We start from the raw sequence: 16,323 nt of genomic DNA on the forward strand, positions 1-16,323 counted from the left end.
CAAAGTATTATCAATAGTCTCCAGTAATTTTGTTAACTTTATTTTCATAAAAAAATAAAATAAAAATAATGTTACTTTACTTTTTTAGGTTTTTTACTGTTTTGAATTTATATTTGTAGGTCACAACATAGAAAAGGACATCACAGTGGTGGACACAGACTACACGGACTATGCTTTGGTTCTTAAGTACAAGGTCTTTAACAGAGAGTACACACAGGTGGCCCTTTACGGTAAGACGGGTTTTTTATTAATTTGGTTGTTTTTACCCTTCAGGGTTTTTAGATCCTCATTTGCTGCTGTTTGCAGGCCGCACGCCGAGAGTTCGCAACAACATTCTCCAGAAGTTTAAGGCCTTGGCTTTGTCCCAAGGTTTATCCAAAGAGTCCATTTTGATTCCACCTCTAGCAGGTGAACATACGTTTGCAGGTTTCTCACAATAATCAATAGAAGTTTCTCATTTTTGTTCTTGTATCTCCTGATATTAACAGAGAATTGCCCGATAACTGAACCCGGAGAGTAGGTGAGATGATTTATTTTCATTTTTGTGTCCTTTTCAATGTGCGTATATCTTTGTATGGACGTTTAAGCTTTATCTTTTTCCCACAGATTTCTGGTGTTCCTGGGATGAAGAAATCAGCTTCTGCTCCAATATCCGGCTTTCAGGATTTAACATGAAGTGTTGCAAAGTACCACAAAGTTTATAAAATATAACACAGCTGATGAAATTTAAGTGCCTGGTTCTGTTCTGTCATTTTGTTTTTATTCCCTTTCTATGTCAAGAGTTGAATAAACACGATAATCTCCAGTCTTGAGTGTATTTGCCCTTGAATAAAACTCTGTACTCTGTAAATCATTGTTTTAAAATGAGTTAATACATTTACAAATAGAGATCTGTGGCCCAATGGAACAAGGTCTAGCTCAGGCGTTTGCAAACTCAGTAAAAGAGCCACAGAGACCAGTTTCTTACAGACTAAAACCATAGAAACCAAAAAGAGCCAACAAAAATCCCATTTTATTGTTTAGAAAAATATACTTTAATTTCAGTTTTGCGGCCATGAATCCATATACACTGATTGTCGTATTCAGAAATGGTTTCTACTGCTCTCTCAGGTGATGGCTCAAATGTCTGTCCGTCCATTTTCAAAACCAACTGAATCCCTTTCGAGATTACGGGCTGACTGGAGTCAACCCAGCTGCTGTTGGGTGAAGGTGGAGTACATCCTGGACAGGTCTGCAGTCAGTTGTAGAACACAAACACTCACATCTCGGGGCAACTTAGAGTCAACTTATGAAGTCTGTTTTAGGACTGTGGAAGGACCCACGCATGCACGGGGAGAACATGCAAACTCCACACAGAAAGCTCCCAGCTGGGGTTTGAACCACTTCTCGCTTTAAGGCACGAGCGCTAAACATTATCAAATGAGGAGAACAAATTTCCCCTCACTCACTCACGGGTGACAATAATGGAGCTTTAAGGTTTCACTCTTTTAAGTCTAAAATTGAAGCCTTATTTGCTTCTTTTATCATAGAGTTTCCCACAATGCAACAGGCCCACTTCTCCTGTTGACCCAGAAATAATCGGTAGTGTTTTGGCTAAGTTAAATGAACATATATGGTATGTTTGTGTTTACTCTTTAAAGTAACAGAAAATGTTTTTCTTCTTTGAGAAACTTTTTTTTCCAACATGAACACCAGAGTCCACGAGTTTGATTCTGCACATCCTCAGACTGTACAATCCATCAAAAATGACAAAAACCCAACAACAGTGTTGTTTCCTTCCTGTTGACTTGCTTCAGCTTCATGATCTGAAGTCCTGTAATTAGATTCTGACCACTCACAGCAGCAAACACTCACAGAGGATGAGATAAAGAGGAAAACAGAACTTTGCCCTCTCAGCTGTGCTTTCCTCACGATGTGGGTGGGAGTTTTCAAAGCCGGTGTGACACAGAAAGAGAATCAGAATTCTGTCATCAGTTCAGCAGACAAAAAAAGACCTTCATGATGCAGAAGGTCACACGCCTGCTGGTTCTACTGGTTCTGGGTTCTGCCAGGACCCAACAAGATCCGATTCTTTTGCAGGAGAACTTTGATTTAGAGAAGGTGAGTGTGTGAGAAATACTTCCAAAGGAAGAATTGAATTGCTGTTGTCATGGTGACACTCATGCAGATGCTCCATAAAAGCTTTTGTCCTTCATGCAGTTTATGGGGGGGTGGTACGAAGTGGCGGTGGCATCCACATGCCCGCACTACATGCAACGAAAAAGGGAAAACCCGCTGATAGTTGCTCTGAGACTAGACCATGTTCCTTTTGGGAGCAACTTCACCATGACAACCGCTACCTTAAGGTCAGACTCTGTCAATCTCTGTGACCACATTTTAGAAAAGTTCTATTGAGTGGACTTGTCTCTGATGACAGGAATGGCTCCTGCATGGAAACCTCCACGGAGTATTTCCTGACCAACACTACAGGACGATTCTTCCATCACGTTGCTCGTAGGTTTAACTTTTAAGTTAGCATCACCGAAGAAGGATGCTGCGATGTTCCTCATTTATTTCTCTTTTGCAGGATTCAGAGCAGACATTGATTCCTCTGTGCTTCACACTGATGAAGATGATGGTTATGCAGTGATGCTGCAGCTGAGCACAGAGAAGCCATCAGGAAACAAAACCAGCATAATCAAACTTTACAGTGAGTCAACTCTGACTTTAAAATAATATGTAGTCACTCAGTCATTAAATATGCAGCTTCATTTATTTTATGGGATATAATTAGTAACTTTAGGCTTTAATTTACTTTAAGTTACAGTTTATATCAGGAGGATTAAATAAATAAATGCAAAAAGGTAAAGAAAATACTGAAATGAAAGTCACTTCTGTTTTGAAGCAAATCAAGTTATTTTTATGCTTAGATTATAAACAATTTGTCCACTAATTTTTTCAGTTTTTTTTTATATGACAATTACAATTTTTCTAAGATCTGCATAAACATAAGGGACAAATTAAATCATTTTGTTTTTATTTCAAATAATTTTGGGGTATTTTCAAAATGTAAAAGTTTAAAGAAAATTTTTTCAGGTCGAACTGCAGATGTGAGTCCTGCTGTTCTGCACCACTTTCAAGCTCTAGCCATGAATTATGGAATGAATGAAGACGCCGTTATTATCAACCAAAACAAGGGTACAGTCACACAGGCCATCCCTGTCCTTTGAACTCTGATCATCAAACTTTTTTACTTTATAAAAATAAATCATCCATAAAAAAGAGTCATGCTTGCTCTGTAACTTTCCCCAGGTGTGTGTTTTCCAGGTGAAAAGGTGACACAGCTGCAGGTACCTGTCTCCCTTAATGTCTGAATAACACATCCTAGCTGAAAACATTAACTTTTTTTTTTTTTATCAATTTGACTTTTCTTCCTAAGAAGTTGTGAAGCCACTTCTGATTTCTTCAGAAAAAAATGGAGACACCTGAACAGGTGAGAGGACGTCATACCAAACAGCTTTGACTGGAGTTTGTACCTCAAAACATTTGATTTAATTTAGTTATTATTTTGAGAAAGAGTAATCTTTTAGTATTGAAATATTTGGAGCCATCATATAAATGAAAAATAGATTTACTTAAATTGATAATTTTAATGCTATAAATTCTAAACTATGACAACTGCATGACTACTAAATATTCAAAATTATAATAATTCTAACATCTTGATATTGTTTGCTGTTACAGGGAGAACAATCATGTGTGGAGGTTGATGAAGATGATCAGGATTATTTGTAATGAGGAGTTATATGTGTTAAATTTATTAAACATTTTAAGATTCTGGGCTAAAAACATACTTTTTGATGACAAACCAAAAGAACATCTTTTATAAAGGCAGGATGATTTTTTTTAAAAACTGCTACCAATCATGGGTGGAAAAAAAAATTTTGAAAAAAAATTTAAACTGTAACATCAAAGTAATAGATTTTAAGCCTTATAGCCTGCATATAAACCCACAAGTTTGTGAAAATCTGAAATGGTAAATATATATTATGTCAACCTAAAATAAATGGTATGAGTAAATGTAATATAATTGAGTTAATTCTAATTATAGGATGCAAAATCAGAGCAAAAATCAGAGATATGGTGTAATAAAAGTCTGTGAACTTCAAGACATGCAGGGAAGTGAAAGTGTGAGGACAAGATGTGATTTCAGCCGCTTGTTTTTAGGAGAAACAGCAGCTGTAGTTTAAAAAGAGGGACACTATAAGTGCTTATCACTACAAAAAAAAAATCCACATATCAAGGCTTAAAGATTGCAACAATTATTAAATTTCTCCCAAATACAACAAAAATGTACAAATTCTATTTAAGGATGGTGAAAAAGTTTTAGTGTCTAAAACCATGAGAGGTATTGATTTGTGGGTTTACTGCAGCTCTGAAGTCCAATGTCTGAGTGGTCGTTTGCTTATGCTGGCAAGTTAGTCTGCAGAGAAAGATGCAAAGGTGGAACTTTGCTCCTTGACATGTTTGTTTTTGTTTTGTTGGTTGTGAGACTGAGTACACACAGGCTGTAGGGTATATACACACGGCCCACAGACCTAGCATGCCCTAAGTGCTTTCAGTGTCAGACAGTTCTGCCGGGATGGAAATAAATGCAGGTTTGATTTTGCTCCTGGCGCTGGGATGGAGCCAGACCCTCCAGGCGCTTCCGATACTTCCAGATCCTCTTTACCCCACACAGGAGAACTTTGTTTTGATGAAGGTGAGACAGTTTCCTGTTTGCTTATTGTAGTTATTAAAAAAAAAATACGACATTTTAACTATTGGCCAGGAATATGGATATCTGTTTCTGTTAAAAAAAGGACAACTCCTCTTCTGTATGATGTAATCTTGGTTACATTTAAGAGAAAACTGCTGTTTGCTTTGCATTTTTGATTAATTTTCAAGAAGGAAAATATGATAACATATGTAGTTCAAACAATTACTTTTCAAACTTTCAAGTTTTTTTGCAACATTGAAGTACTTTCAAATGTGTGAGTTTTAACTGGGATTTTTTTTAATGTTCCCTGTCCAAAAAAAAAAAAGTTCAGTTCAGGTGAAACAAACTTTATCTTCTTGTTTGCATTTTATTTCCAATTTTGAACATTTTTTTTCTGGAATAAGCAAATTTGACATTATAAAGCAAAAATGTATTTATGCTGTATGTCTACTTTGTAACTCAGATACTGATTTTATGATTTCTCTCCCTGACAGTTTTTGGGAACATGGTATGACGTCGTCTTGGCGACCACAAGTCCTAACCTCCCAAAGTACAGGCAAAATACAGCCATAGGAAAATGGCTTGTGCAGAAAAGTGCAGTTGACACAAAGCTCAAGACGACCCGAACTGCACTCAGGTAAAATTCGAGTTTAAGGTACATTTTGTCCTTTGGGAATTCAGACATTTTAAACAAGTGAAATTTGTAACTCTTTATAATAAGGGTTCCATTATTATTGTTAGTTAATGCTTATTTAAGCATTAATTAACTATTAAATAAAGTGGTAACAACCACTTTTATGCAGTACTTTACATTACCTTACATTTTTTATTTAATATACTAGTTAGCAGTTTATATTAAAGGTCAAAATGGCTTTTATAAATGTTTTTTAACACCAGAAGTTGGATTACATTTCTAAGAAACCACTTGTAACTTTCACCTAATATCATCTCACGTTTATGTGTTGTTATTGTGTCCTCTGCTCATAATTTACTGACAGCTTGGAGATCTGCATGAAATGTGCTCCAAACTGGAACTTACTAGCGTTGACCCAAATGTAGGCAGCTGATAATGAATATTTGGATCTTCACAGAGGATGCATGGCATGTGTGTTTGTGCAGATATGGGATGTGTAAGGAGGTCATTAAAGATATGGAGCTGACTGGCACACAAGGACGATTTTTCTACACTACTAATCGTGAGTTACTTTTATTTGACCATTTATACATTAAAATAAATTGTTTGATTTCCAGATTGAAGCCCATTTAAAAGAATTTGGAAACAAACCAGTTTATCCAGTAAAGCACTAGACTAGAGGATTAAACCAAAAATATATGTTTGTTGTGAACCGTTCAAACTTACAACCGAAATTAGTACAAATAAAGTCAATCTTTAGAAACGTTTCTGTTGGACGGCCTCGCTGGGTGTGTTTCATCAACTGTCAGGCGTTTTTGTCTCCGCCCACATTTGTGTTTTCAGATAGGCTGGAATTTGATGACATCATGAGTATGATCCCATGAAGGAAGGCAGCATGAAACTGACTTTGGAATGGCCCACCACAAAAAAACTGACCCCATGCATCTGTCCAGTATTCATCAGAATTACTTGTAAAGGGATTTTTATAAAAAAATAAAGTTGTCAGGACTAAACTTTACCGCATCAGTTAGCCAATTCTTAGGTGAAATTGTTTTAAAATGAACTGAATGAAATATTCACTTTCAATACCTTACATAAGTAGAGTTGCATTCTGTATCCGCTTCTGATGCCCCAACATGATTGCACCAACTTAATGCACTAAAAAGCAGCTGTTTTATCTTCTGCTCTGCAGAAAATAAACAGAAACTCTGATTCATGTGTACGTCTGTTTGTCTTACAGGATCTGGATCTAAAGTGGACGCTTATGTGCTCCACACAAACTACAATGAGTACGCTGTCATGATTCTGAACAAGATCAGGCCATCGGGGGAAAAGATAACCAACCTCAGGCTTTACAGTGAGTCATTCCCTTTAGGAATCACATTTAAAAGATCTTTAACAAAATGGAATTTCAATGTCAGATTTGACTTTCATGTTCCACACAACTTTAGGAAACGGAGTGAAACTGAATAATTCATATTTTTTGGTGCCACCCCTCCTCAGGTCGAACAATGACTGTGAGGCCCTCTGTGCTGGAGGACTTCAAAACACTGGTCAAAGAGCAGGGAATGGGTGAAGACACCATCCTCATCAAAGAAGACAAAGGTGAAGACCACTGAGTTTGTCTCAGATTTGAAGAAAAGAAAATTATTTGTAACATAAACTAGGATTAGAGCCATAATATTAACCCATTAACACCAAAGCTCCAGTGTTTATGTTGATTTACTGTAACTTTTCAATCGATCAATGTAATTCCAGTGGATTCTGAAAATCTGAGCAGCATTCCTCCTTCAGAATCTGCTGGAATTGTGTTAACGGTTGAAAAAAAACAGTATGTTAAGTTTGTGTTTTAGCGTCACCGGATGAGGCCACAGGTCTTAAAGGGTTAAAAAAATACATTTGGCAGTTTAGTAGAAGTGTTTTATTCTTTTTTGATGTTGTTGTTGTTTTATTTTTATTTTTTTTGCAGGTCTATGTGTTCCTGGAGAGCAGGTTGCCGAACCAGAACCAGAACCACAGCCAAATCCTCAGGTAGAACCTGAGAAACTAAGGGGAATAAATAAAATCACCAAAAATTGTTCTTCCTTTATTCAGTTCTTCACACTCCCTTCAAATGTAGACGTTTCCTATTTTTATGATGATATACATCGCCTTATTTTTGTATAAAAGATGCCTGTCCCATTTCCAATCGGGATTAAAGAATTAAAGATTAAAGAAAAATAACTAAAATAACAATTTGCTAAAGGGTATGACAAACTTCAGGTTGTTTTTCTTTTAAAAACTTTTATTTTGAAGTCTCTCTCTGCAAAGACTCTCATTCTTCCAGGTTGGTTTCATAGCAGAGAAAGATTTTAAAAACTTCTTGTTTTATTAAGCTGAAGATGTTTCGCATCTTGTCCAGGAGGCTTTCTCTCTTCTGAGTTTTTCTGCATTTGTCGCTGACTTGATATGTTTCCTGGCTGCAGAGGTGGAGGAGACAGGTGCTGCCCTCTTTGTCTCCAGCAGATGTTGAAGGCTCCGGGGCTGAAATGAGTCTGTTCAATGGAACCGGTACAGACGTCCGTCATAACTCATGTGTACACAGTTGTGATGAAATTCATGAAACATCTCTGTTTTGGTGTCCTTTCCATTTCACAGAGGCGTGTGCATCAGCTCCAGACTCGGGGCCATGTTTTGGGATGGTCCAGCGTTACTTCTACAACTCCACCTCGCTGACATGTGAGCTCTTCAACTTCGGAGGCTGCCTTGGCAACCAGAACAACTTCGTAACAGAAAAAGAGTGTCTGCAGAGATGTCGACCTGAGGGTGAGGGCTAGCATGCATTTGACGAAGTGTGCAGGCGTTTTTTTTTTCTGACTCAGGTTTTGACTTGTGGTTCCAGCTGTGTGCCGCCTCCCCATTGACGTCAAACCCTGCATGGGGTCTCCACCTGTTTGGGCCTTTAATTCCACCTCTGGTCTGTGCATGCCCTCCAAACAAGGCTACTGCCAAGCTAATGGGAACAAGTTCTACACCAAGGCAGAGTGTGAGGAATACTGCGGGGTGATAAAAGCTGGTGAGGCAGAAAAAGATTAGGATGAACAGAAACATGCAAAATTACCATTTTTATTAGCACATTTCTGCAACATTAAATAACTTTTGTTTCAGTTTAAAAGCTAAAAGTGTTGATTTTTTTTAAAGCATAAATCTTCCTTTTGCATGATGTTAAAAGAATTTGTTTTTCTTTCACAGATGAAGAGCTTCTGATGTCGAATTGAGTTGGTGCAAATAAGACAAAAATACACCACCAAGCCGTGAAATGCGAAAATTATACTGCAAAGAAAGATGCCATAACTTCACATGACATTCAAAGAATACAAATAAAGAAATTTCAGATCTTCTTTTATTAGTGAAAGTTGTTTTGTTTGGTCAACGGAATCATTGGTCTCTGAAATAAAACAGTCAACTGCAAATCTACCACAGAAACGGAACTATTAGAAAATAAGCATTTGGAAGATATTTGTGTGCATTATTGATCATGATATATCACTTTTATTTTGTAGGGCATCACTGTGGTCATCTAGAAAACTCAACTGCCATCATTAACCATGACAGTCACAGAAAAAGTCGTCCTTTTTTAACGTGGGACCCCTTCACAATAAGAGTTCTACTGAACCCAGTTATTGCACTAAGTGTGAAATGAGTGAAAGTTTACAGAGGTTTTTCCTTTTAATGCTGGTGTCAATCTGATTGATGCAAAAATGTTAGTTATAAACTCAGTGTTGGGAGTAACGGATTATAAAGAAACAATGCAGAGTTGGGGATCTGTCAAAGTCGGACTCCCAGAGCTGCAGGTGAGCAGCAGAGACCCGTCTAATGAAGCCTGGTTATGTCTTCAACCATGTTCATATTTTGCACAAGATCTTGTTTATTCTATCATTTCCTTGAGAATTTATTTGATTGGAAAAAAAAGTAAAGTAGCAACGTGTGAATTCCTTTTAACCCTTCCTCTGTCTTCGGGGTCCAGATGACTCCAACCACATATTGATGTGTGATTCCTTCCATGACAAATGTGGACAAAGGTCGACAGGATTTTATGTCTGCTATGGACATCAGTGAAACTCAAAAATCAAAGATAAAAAAAGTTCAGTGCACTGTCTTGTTGGGTCCAGATGACCCAACTTTTAATGTAAACAAGCTAAGGACACCGGAAGGGTTAAAAAAGTTAATAAGTAAAATAATTCTATTATAATTTCACCCAGTAACTGAAGTAAAGTAATTAATTACTTTTTTAAAGTAATTTACCCAACACTGAAGCTGTAGACACATAAAAACAATGTTGCCAGACCTGTGTGTGCTGCAGCAAATACACTGCAAAAGCAGCCTTCCAAGAAATGCGTCAAAAATTCTTAAAATTAGAAAAAAAAGCAAAAAATATGCTTAATTTCATAATATAGGGAAAAAATTCTAATTACTAAGATGTGTTTTCTTAAAGTAAGATTATTTTGTTACTATAAACGCTCTTAACACAAATATAATTTTGACTTAAGATTCAGTTTTTGTATTCCAGATTCTCCCTTTTACCTTCACTATAAAATAGTACATCTAAACACAACAGCAGCTTTGTTGATTTCTTATAACAACCTGAGTAAATTTGTAATTTCTTGTGATTTTCTATACAGCGTTTTTTTAAAACCTGCAATGACACTTTTAAAATGAAAACAAATTCTCACTTAACAAAACATTAGGAAACACATTTTAGCCACTAGAATGACAAAATTAGCTGGACATTATAATGTCCAGCTAATTTTGTCATTCTAGTTATAACAACACTATCATTCATCCGTTTTCTTAAAATGCTGGGTCTCTGGGGGTCATGGAGTTGCTGGAGTCTAACCTGGTTACTGTTGGGGGAAGGCAGGGTACATCTTGAACAGGTGGTTGTAAGGCCACATGCGACTGTAGATCCATCACAGATAGATCTAATCTGTGATAGATCTATCAATAGATCTGTAGATCTAGAGATAGATCTGCAGATCTATCTAGCCAGGCCAAGTGGGTTAAAATTGGGTTTGTCCCACCTATGTTTGCCCACATCGACACAATGTGTGCAAACATAGGTATGGGCCACCATGGAAACTGTGGAGAAACCCAATTGGGGCCCAAATTTTCTGCCTATTTTTGAACCATGTGAGGCTGTGCTGGCAGCGGAATAATAAAGCTGTGTCTAGACGTGACGTTACATAGAAAAGAAAATTCAAGAAACATACCCTCCTCTTTCATCCAGGCTTGGGACTGGCAAAGTGATCCGACAGAATCACTTAGGCAGAGTTATATGTATGTGTGTGTGTGTTTATGTATATATGTGTGTGTGTGTGGGTGTGTTTATGTATATATGTGTGTGTGTTTGTGTGGGTGGGTGTGTGGGTGTGTGTGTGTGTATGTAGGGGTGGGGGTGTGTGTGTATGTATATATGTGTGTGTGTGTGTGGGGGGATGGTGTATGTATATGTGGGTGTGTGGTGGTGTGTGTGTGTATGTATATATATGTGTGTGTGTGTGAGGGGTGTGGGCCTATTTACATCTACATTGTCTATTTACATCAACGTTTTCATCTATTCTACATGTACAATTACGTATTCATCTACCTACATCTTCATCTAACAATATAAATCTACCTATTTACTAACATACCCCCCACCCAAGATAAAAAAATATCAAGCAAAAAAAAAGACTTATTAATGTCCCAGCTAGCAAGGTCTAGTGGGCCCCATATAGTTTAAATGTGGCCCAATCGGGGCCACATTTAAACTATATGGGGCCTTGCTGGCCGGGGTGGAACTAAAACGACGTTAATAAAAAATTTAGGGATTAGATGTCAAGCTCCAGGCCTACAAGTGTCCTACATGTTTTCCAGAAATCCTGCCGTATCTGCTTCTGATCACCTGGATCAGGTGTGTTTAACCAGTAAGGAGCTTCAACAGCAGGTTGGCTGAAAAACATGTAGGACACCGGCCCTTGATGCCTGGAGTTTGACACCCCTGATAAGGTCATTGACTGAAATGAAGACATCTGTCTCCATTCACAGTCACACCCTTTATGACACAATAAGAACAAAACCAAAAAATATCACCCCCAAAAATAAAACCCAAACACATCAGAATCAAACATTACTAAACATGGTGTCACTATTGCACAAACTAATAAAATGAATGGCAAGGAAGATTATTTCCTTTGCTTTGTTGGATAGTTCACCAACACATCACCAAAGATTGTATTTCTTTGATGACTTAACAGTTGGGAATTGTCCGGGCTTTGCCTTCCCAACTGTGGGGTAAAAGTCTTTTTTAGATATTTCACTGGTGCTGGCTGATGGAGGAGTTATGGGTCTAGGTTTCGTGACTGATATAGGAGCAAGTTTAGGTCTAGAAAGCCTGATGAAACCTGTCGGCTCGTCTACTTTCCTCATCGAATCTTTGATTTCCAGCTGACTTTCAGAGTCACTGGATGATGAAGGAGGAGTTTTGGGTCTAGGTTTCTTTAGGAATCTTTTTGGCTCATCTGCATACGTCATCCTCTTTTGGGTTTTCTCTGGCAGGTCCAGTGGTAAAGGAGCATTCTTGCTCTTCTTTTCTTGAACAGCCTTCATTTTAACATATTCTTCCTCCAAATCATTTTTGTGCTGGATCAAAGCATCTAGAGTCTCCCTTTCTGAAAGAATTTCAGCTCTGATCTCATTGTATCCACCAAGATCCTCCTGAAGATTCAAGATTTCACTCTTCAACTCAGAAATAGTGTCTTGCTTCAACTTTTTCTGAGACTGAAGATTTTTTAGTTCTTGGTGTAAGTCTGAAATTAGCACAGCAGAGTCATTTATGTTTTGGATCTCGCTCTGGAGCAGGCGGCATTCCTCTTCTAACTTTTGAATGTCGAACTTTTCTTTTTCAACTTTCTCAAACATGTCCTCAAGGGTCCGTACGTCAGGCATGTCTTTGAACTCAAAGGCTAAGTCATCGACAGATCGTACCAGCTGAGAATTTAATCCTTGAATCTCCTGCTTCATTTGTTCTATGCCTTCTTTGAGAGAAGATCTAACTTTCCTCAGAGAAGTCAGCTCAGCTTCTACCTCCATCTTCATTTTAGTTGTCTTCTCTTGGATTTTCTTGGAAAGGGCCTGTTTTTCATCAGCCAGTTTGCTTTTGTTGAATTGAAGATCCAAGATTTCAGCCTTGATGCTCTGACGTTCTTTTTCCATCTCCTTCTCTTCTTCTTTTAGAGCAACAAGAGCCTTGCTCTGTGCTACAACTTCATCTTCTAGTTTTGATTTGTCTCTGAGTTCATTCTGAAGTTTTTGGATGGCCTTTTTCAGCTTGGAATTAGATTCTTCCACCAATTTCCTCTCAGCCAACACTCCTTCCAGTTCGATCCTTAAACCTCTTTGGCTTGTAGAGGATTCTTCTATTTCACGCAGTTGGGTTTCCAGGTCTGTGGCTTCCTGTTTTAAATTCTCCACAGCAATCCGTTCATCATTGACCATCCTGGAAAGAGCTTGAGGATCATATGAGCTGGCTGTTCCTCCAGAAAGCCTGCTGTTCACATGGTCAGGGAGATGTTCAAGCTCATCCTTTTGTCTTTGAACCTTTTGCTTTAGTGTGTCTATGACGTTGTTGAGAGATGAACTTGTTCTCCTCAAACCATCCAACTCTGCTTCCGCCTTGGTCCTCTGTTCCAAATCCCTTTTTAAAGATTGGTGTTCTTCTAACAGGGCCTGATGTTCATCCTCAGATAACGTTATCTTGTGTTTTAAAGCCTTAATTTCTACAGTCATGTTTCTATAGTGTTTGTGCAAAGTGTTCAGTTTTTGGTCTTCTTTTGTGAGATTCTCTCTTTCCAGCTCAAGTTTATGCTGCATGACGTTGCAATCATCTTGACTTTTTTCAAGCTGTTGTATTTGATTCTTCAGCTTGAAAATGGAGTTCTGAGCCGTTCTCTTCTCAGCCTTCAGTTGAGACAGTTCTTCCTTCAACTCTTCTTTCTGATTAACAGCATCACGCAGTGCTTGAAATTCCTGTTCCAGAGCACAGACTTCCTGTTGTGTTTGCTGGACAGATTGTTTTTCTCCCTGGATTTTCATCTTCAAAGAATCCGTCTCAGCTTGCACGATCTCCATCTGAACAGGATTTTCAATCTTATGTTTTTGAATGTCTTGCTGGAGTCTGAGTGTGATGTTCTGGAGAAGCGTCTTTTCTTCCTTTAAAGCCAACAATTCTGCTTTAGCATTTTCTTTGGATTCCAAAGCGGTTTGGAAAGATTGGATTTTCTTCGTAAGGGTCCAATTTTTCTCTGCCAATTGGTGAATGTTAAGCTTAAAATGTTTTGTCACATCTTTTATCCTCTCATGTTCTTCCTCCAACTCAAGAAATTTTCTGTTTTTCTTTTCAAGAGTCTTTTGTTCTGCCTCTAATTCCTCCATTATCGACTTGTACTTTTTATTTTCATCCTTAACCTTTTGAATCTCAGATGCTAGCTTGACACCAGAATCTTTAAGAGAGTTCTCCTTTTCCTGTAAGACTTTCAGCTGTTTGTTCAAATTTTTATTTTTTTGAAAGGAAACTTGTATTTCCTCAAAGGTGTGTTGAAGATCTTCAGTTTCCTGCTGTAACTGTTGGATTGCAGCTTCTTTGTCTTTGATCCTTTTCCAGAGATCACGGTCTGAAGGATTAACAGCGCTCAAGTTGTCCTCCACTTGGCGTTTCTTTCGTCTTAAAAGGGCTTCCCTTTCCTTCAACGCCTTCAGTTGGCTTTCCTGGGTTTTCTGAAGAGACAGTTGTTCCATGGCACGTGCCGTCTGCCTTTCATATATTTTATTTAAGTGGTCGAGTTTGTCTAACTTATCCTGGGAACGTTTTATTTCGATTTCCAAATCGGTCTGCTTTCTAAGCTTCTTTGTTAGATTTTCAAGTTCTTTTTGCAAACTTATGTTTAACTTAGAAGCCGCTTTCCGCTGTTTGCGAAGGTCTTTGCACATTTCCTCTGTCATTATGCTGTCATTCAAAGTGTCACGAGCAGCCTGTATTTCGTGACGTAAAATGTCATTTTCTTTATCCAAAGAGTCTACTTGGTGATGCAGGAAGCAGTCCGTGTTGCGAGATTTTCTTCTAAAACAAGGCATTTTGGAAGAAAATTTTGGTCGGTGAAAAAGAATGTTCTTCTGATCCCAAACAGTCCGTTGCTTTGGCGGCGGTCTTTAGCAGAGCTCTTGAGAGTCAAGCAGTAAGTCAACATTAACGGCTCCCTTCAAGAGATTTTACCTATGTTGTCAAATCGCATCATTGGCCCAAGATGATGCGAAATGACATCATCACATCTGGCCACGCGTTCTAACATCATAGGCCTCTTTGATGTTATGACATCACCACCTGTATGACACATTACATCATCACAGCCTTTGATGATATCACAAGTCAATGGCTGTGATGACACGTCTATGATGTCATGATAGACCATTTGTTATACGCTTCTGGTTTTTTCTGTGTAACCAGGTTGGTAAATGCTTTATAAATAAAGATTTGGTTTGATTCCTGAGAATTGAAGAACTGTTTTATGTGGGTCATTTGATGTAGTCTCATTGGTTATGGAGTGCAAATCACACCAACAAATCACTCAAATCAAAAATATGTTAAAGATCAATAAGTCAATTAACCAAACCAAACAAATACAAAGAAAAAAAATACACATTAGTACATTTTAAAAATGCAAACAACATTACAGAAACCAAGTTTAAATAAAAAGATGAAATGAAATAAAAATGAAATGTTTTGGAAAGCAAAGGCTGACAGCATGAAGGCCCCGGTTCAAGTCCCAGCGGGTGGACCTGAACCAGAACCACCAACAGGGACCTTTCTGTGTGGAGTTTGCATGTTCTCCCCGTGCATGCGTGGGTTTTCACCGGGGACTCCTCCCACCGTCCAAAAACATGCTTCGTAGGTGAAATGTTTCCTCTAAATTGCCCCTCGGTGTGCATGTGAGTGTGAATGGGTGTGTGATTGAGGACCTGCGACAGACTGGAGACCTGTCAGGTGTATCCTGCTTTCACCCAGGAGTGGCCTGGTTATGCTTCGGCACCCCCGTGACCCCAACAGGGACAAAGCAGTTTTGTTTTTATACGGTGTTGCATGAATAACTTGACTTATTAAAAGTGAACAAATATAGAAAGGAGTCAATGAGCCAGACTCTGAACTCTTGAAGAGGAATGGATCCCAAAGCTCCAGCTCCCTCCACAGGAACATAAATCCCATCTCTACATGCTGCACCCCAACAATGGAGCAAACCGCTCCACTCTACCTATATATACAGCAGCCTAAAAAAGTCTTCATCCAGCACTGACCTATGGTGACCTATTTTGATGTTCTAGTTTTCCTAAAAGCTCAAATTTCCAATGCAGATGAAGAAATCCAAACTTCAGCACTTTAATTTCTGCTGGAAGATCCAAAGTTCAGAATCTTTTCAAAGATTTTCCACGAATAACAAACAAAACAAAACAAAAAAAATATTTAAAAAGTCAACCACTGTAGTTTAACCGCTCCCCTTTGAAAGCCAAAAAAATGGTCAACATTTCAGAGATTGTCACTTTGTTTTTTAAATAAAGTTGATCTGTTTAGATGTCAAAAAATAACAGTGGCGTGTTAGCTACCGTTTCTCGGTGCACTGCTTGTTGCTCCAGCTGCAGTAAGGGTCTCTGGAGAGGATGCAGTCCTCACAGCTGTTTCCATACCGCTCACAGTTCACCACATCAACTTCAACCACTTCTCTGTGTGACGTCACATACAGCTTTCTCTGTAAGAAAACACATTTTCCAGCTCACCTGTTTGATGGAGGAGAAGATGTTCATGTGGAGAAGGGATGAATTACTCACTGAGCGTGGGTGGAGGAAGAAGCTACTAATGTAGGTTTGATGGTGGAAGGGTCGGTAC

The 16,323-nt window shown here is 38.4% G+C and overlaps 4 protein-coding genes across 9 annotated transcripts in view; 3 read left to right on the top strand and 1 right to left on the bottom strand.

Moving 5' to 3' along the window:
* Positions 1 to 805, top strand: part of ptgdsa (prostaglandin D2 synthase a) — a gene marked incomplete at its 5' end in the record, with an annotated part of 2,062 nt that extends 1,257 nt beyond the window's left edge. Inside the window, 4 exon segments of the mRNA XM_024298681.2 lie at positions 120 to 230; positions 307 to 408; positions 489 to 520; positions 607 to 805. Of these exon segments, the coding sequence (XP_024154449.1) occupies positions 120 to 230; positions 307 to 408; positions 489 to 520 (245 nt within the window).
* A 1,130-nt stretch (positions 806 to 1,935) lies between these two features.
* On the top strand, positions 1,936 to 4,430 carry LOC112136189 (protein AMBP). Of its 6 annotated transcripts, none has more exons than XR_004948820.1 (8): positions 1,936 to 2,100; positions 2,200 to 2,345; positions 2,417 to 2,493; positions 2,567 to 2,689; positions 3,076 to 3,177; positions 3,307 to 3,329; positions 3,400 to 3,472; positions 3,724 to 4,430. XR_004948820.1 is itself a non-coding variant. In XM_036214577.1 (8 exons), the coding sequence occupies exons 1-7, from the start codon at positions 1,999 to 2,001 to the stop codon at positions 3,425 to 3,427; spliced, it is 582 nt and encodes a 193-aa protein (XP_036070470.1). In that variant the 5' UTR covers positions 1,937 to 1,998; the 3' UTR covers positions 3,428 to 3,472; positions 3,724 to 4,430. The 6 variants fall into 6 exon arrangements, 4 of the variants coding, with proteins under 4 accessions (XP_036070470.1, XP_036070471.1, XP_024113576.1 ...); XM_036214577.1 differs by having other exon boundaries at positions 1,937 to 2,100; positions 3,419 to 3,472; XM_036214578.1 differs by having other exon boundaries at positions 1,937 to 2,100; positions 3,422 to 3,472.
* Positions 4,431 to 4,580: 150 nt separating this feature from the next.
* LOC112136188 (protein AMBP) lies at positions 4,581 to 8,755 on the top strand. Its single transcript, XM_024257807.2, has 10 exons — positions 4,581 to 4,741; positions 5,233 to 5,375; positions 5,858 to 5,934; positions 6,613 to 6,729; positions 6,876 to 6,977; positions 7,342 to 7,403; positions 7,838 to 7,922; positions 8,010 to 8,177; positions 8,254 to 8,427; positions 8,604 to 8,755. Exons 1-10 carry the CDS (start codon positions 4,622 to 4,624, stop codon positions 8,627 to 8,629), a joined length of 1,074 nt encoding a protein of 357 aa, XP_024113575.1. The 5' UTR covers positions 4,581 to 4,621; the 3' UTR covers positions 8,630 to 8,755.
* Positions 8,756 to 11,612: 2,857 nt separating this feature from the next.
* LOC112163389 (intracellular protein transport protein USO1-like) lies at positions 11,613 to 14,602 on the bottom strand. The gene has a single exon (XM_024299756.2). The coding sequence runs from the start codon at positions 14,520 to 14,522 to the stop codon at positions 11,613 to 11,615; it is 2,910 nt and encodes a 969-aa protein (XP_024155524.1). The 5' UTR covers positions 14,523 to 14,602.
* Between the last annotated feature and the right edge of the window lie 1,721 nt (positions 14,603 to 16,323).

This window comes from Oryzias melastigma, linkage group LG12 (assembly GCF_002922805.2).
Source record: "Oryzias melastigma strain HK-1 linkage group LG12, ASM292280v2, whole genome shotgun sequence".
In the NCBI taxonomy this organism is placed as follows: domain Eukaryota; kingdom Metazoa; phylum Chordata; class Actinopteri; order Beloniformes; family Adrianichthyidae; genus Oryzias; species Oryzias melastigma.

What these genes read in the sequence shown, in the direction of transcription:
- LOC112163389 (XM_024299756.2), bottom strand. Translation starts at nt 14,522, where the DNA reads ATGCCTTGTTTTAGAAGAAAATCTCGCAACACGGACTGCTTCCTGCAT.
- LOC112136189 (XM_024257808.2), top strand. Translation starts at nt 1,999, where the DNA reads ATGATGCAGAAGGTCACACGCCTGCTGGTTCTACTGGTTCTGGGTTCT. An exon ending in AGAACTTTGATTTAGAGAAG is followed by an intron (nt 2,101 to 2,199) that starts GTGAGTGTGTGA and finishes TCCTTCATGCAG; the next exon opens with TTTATGGGGGGGTGGTACGA. An exon ending in ATTCTTCCATCACGTTGCTC is followed by an intron (nt 2,494 to 2,566) that starts GTAGGTTTAACT and finishes TCTCTTTTGCAG; the next exon opens with GATTCAGAGCAGACATTGAT.
- LOC112136188 (XM_024257807.2), top strand. Translation starts at nt 4,622, where the DNA reads ATGGAAATAAATGCAGGTTTGATTTTGCTCCTGGCGCTGGGATGGAGC. An exon ending in ACGACCCGAACTGCACTCAG is followed by an intron (nt 5,376 to 5,857) that starts GTAAAATTCGAG and finishes GTGTTTGTGCAG; the next exon opens with ATATGGGATGTGTAAGGAGG. An exon ending in GCAGAGATGTCGACCTGAGG is followed by an intron (nt 8,178 to 8,253) that starts GTGAGGGCTAGC and finishes TTGTGGTTCCAG; the next exon opens with CTGTGTGCCGCCTCCCCATT.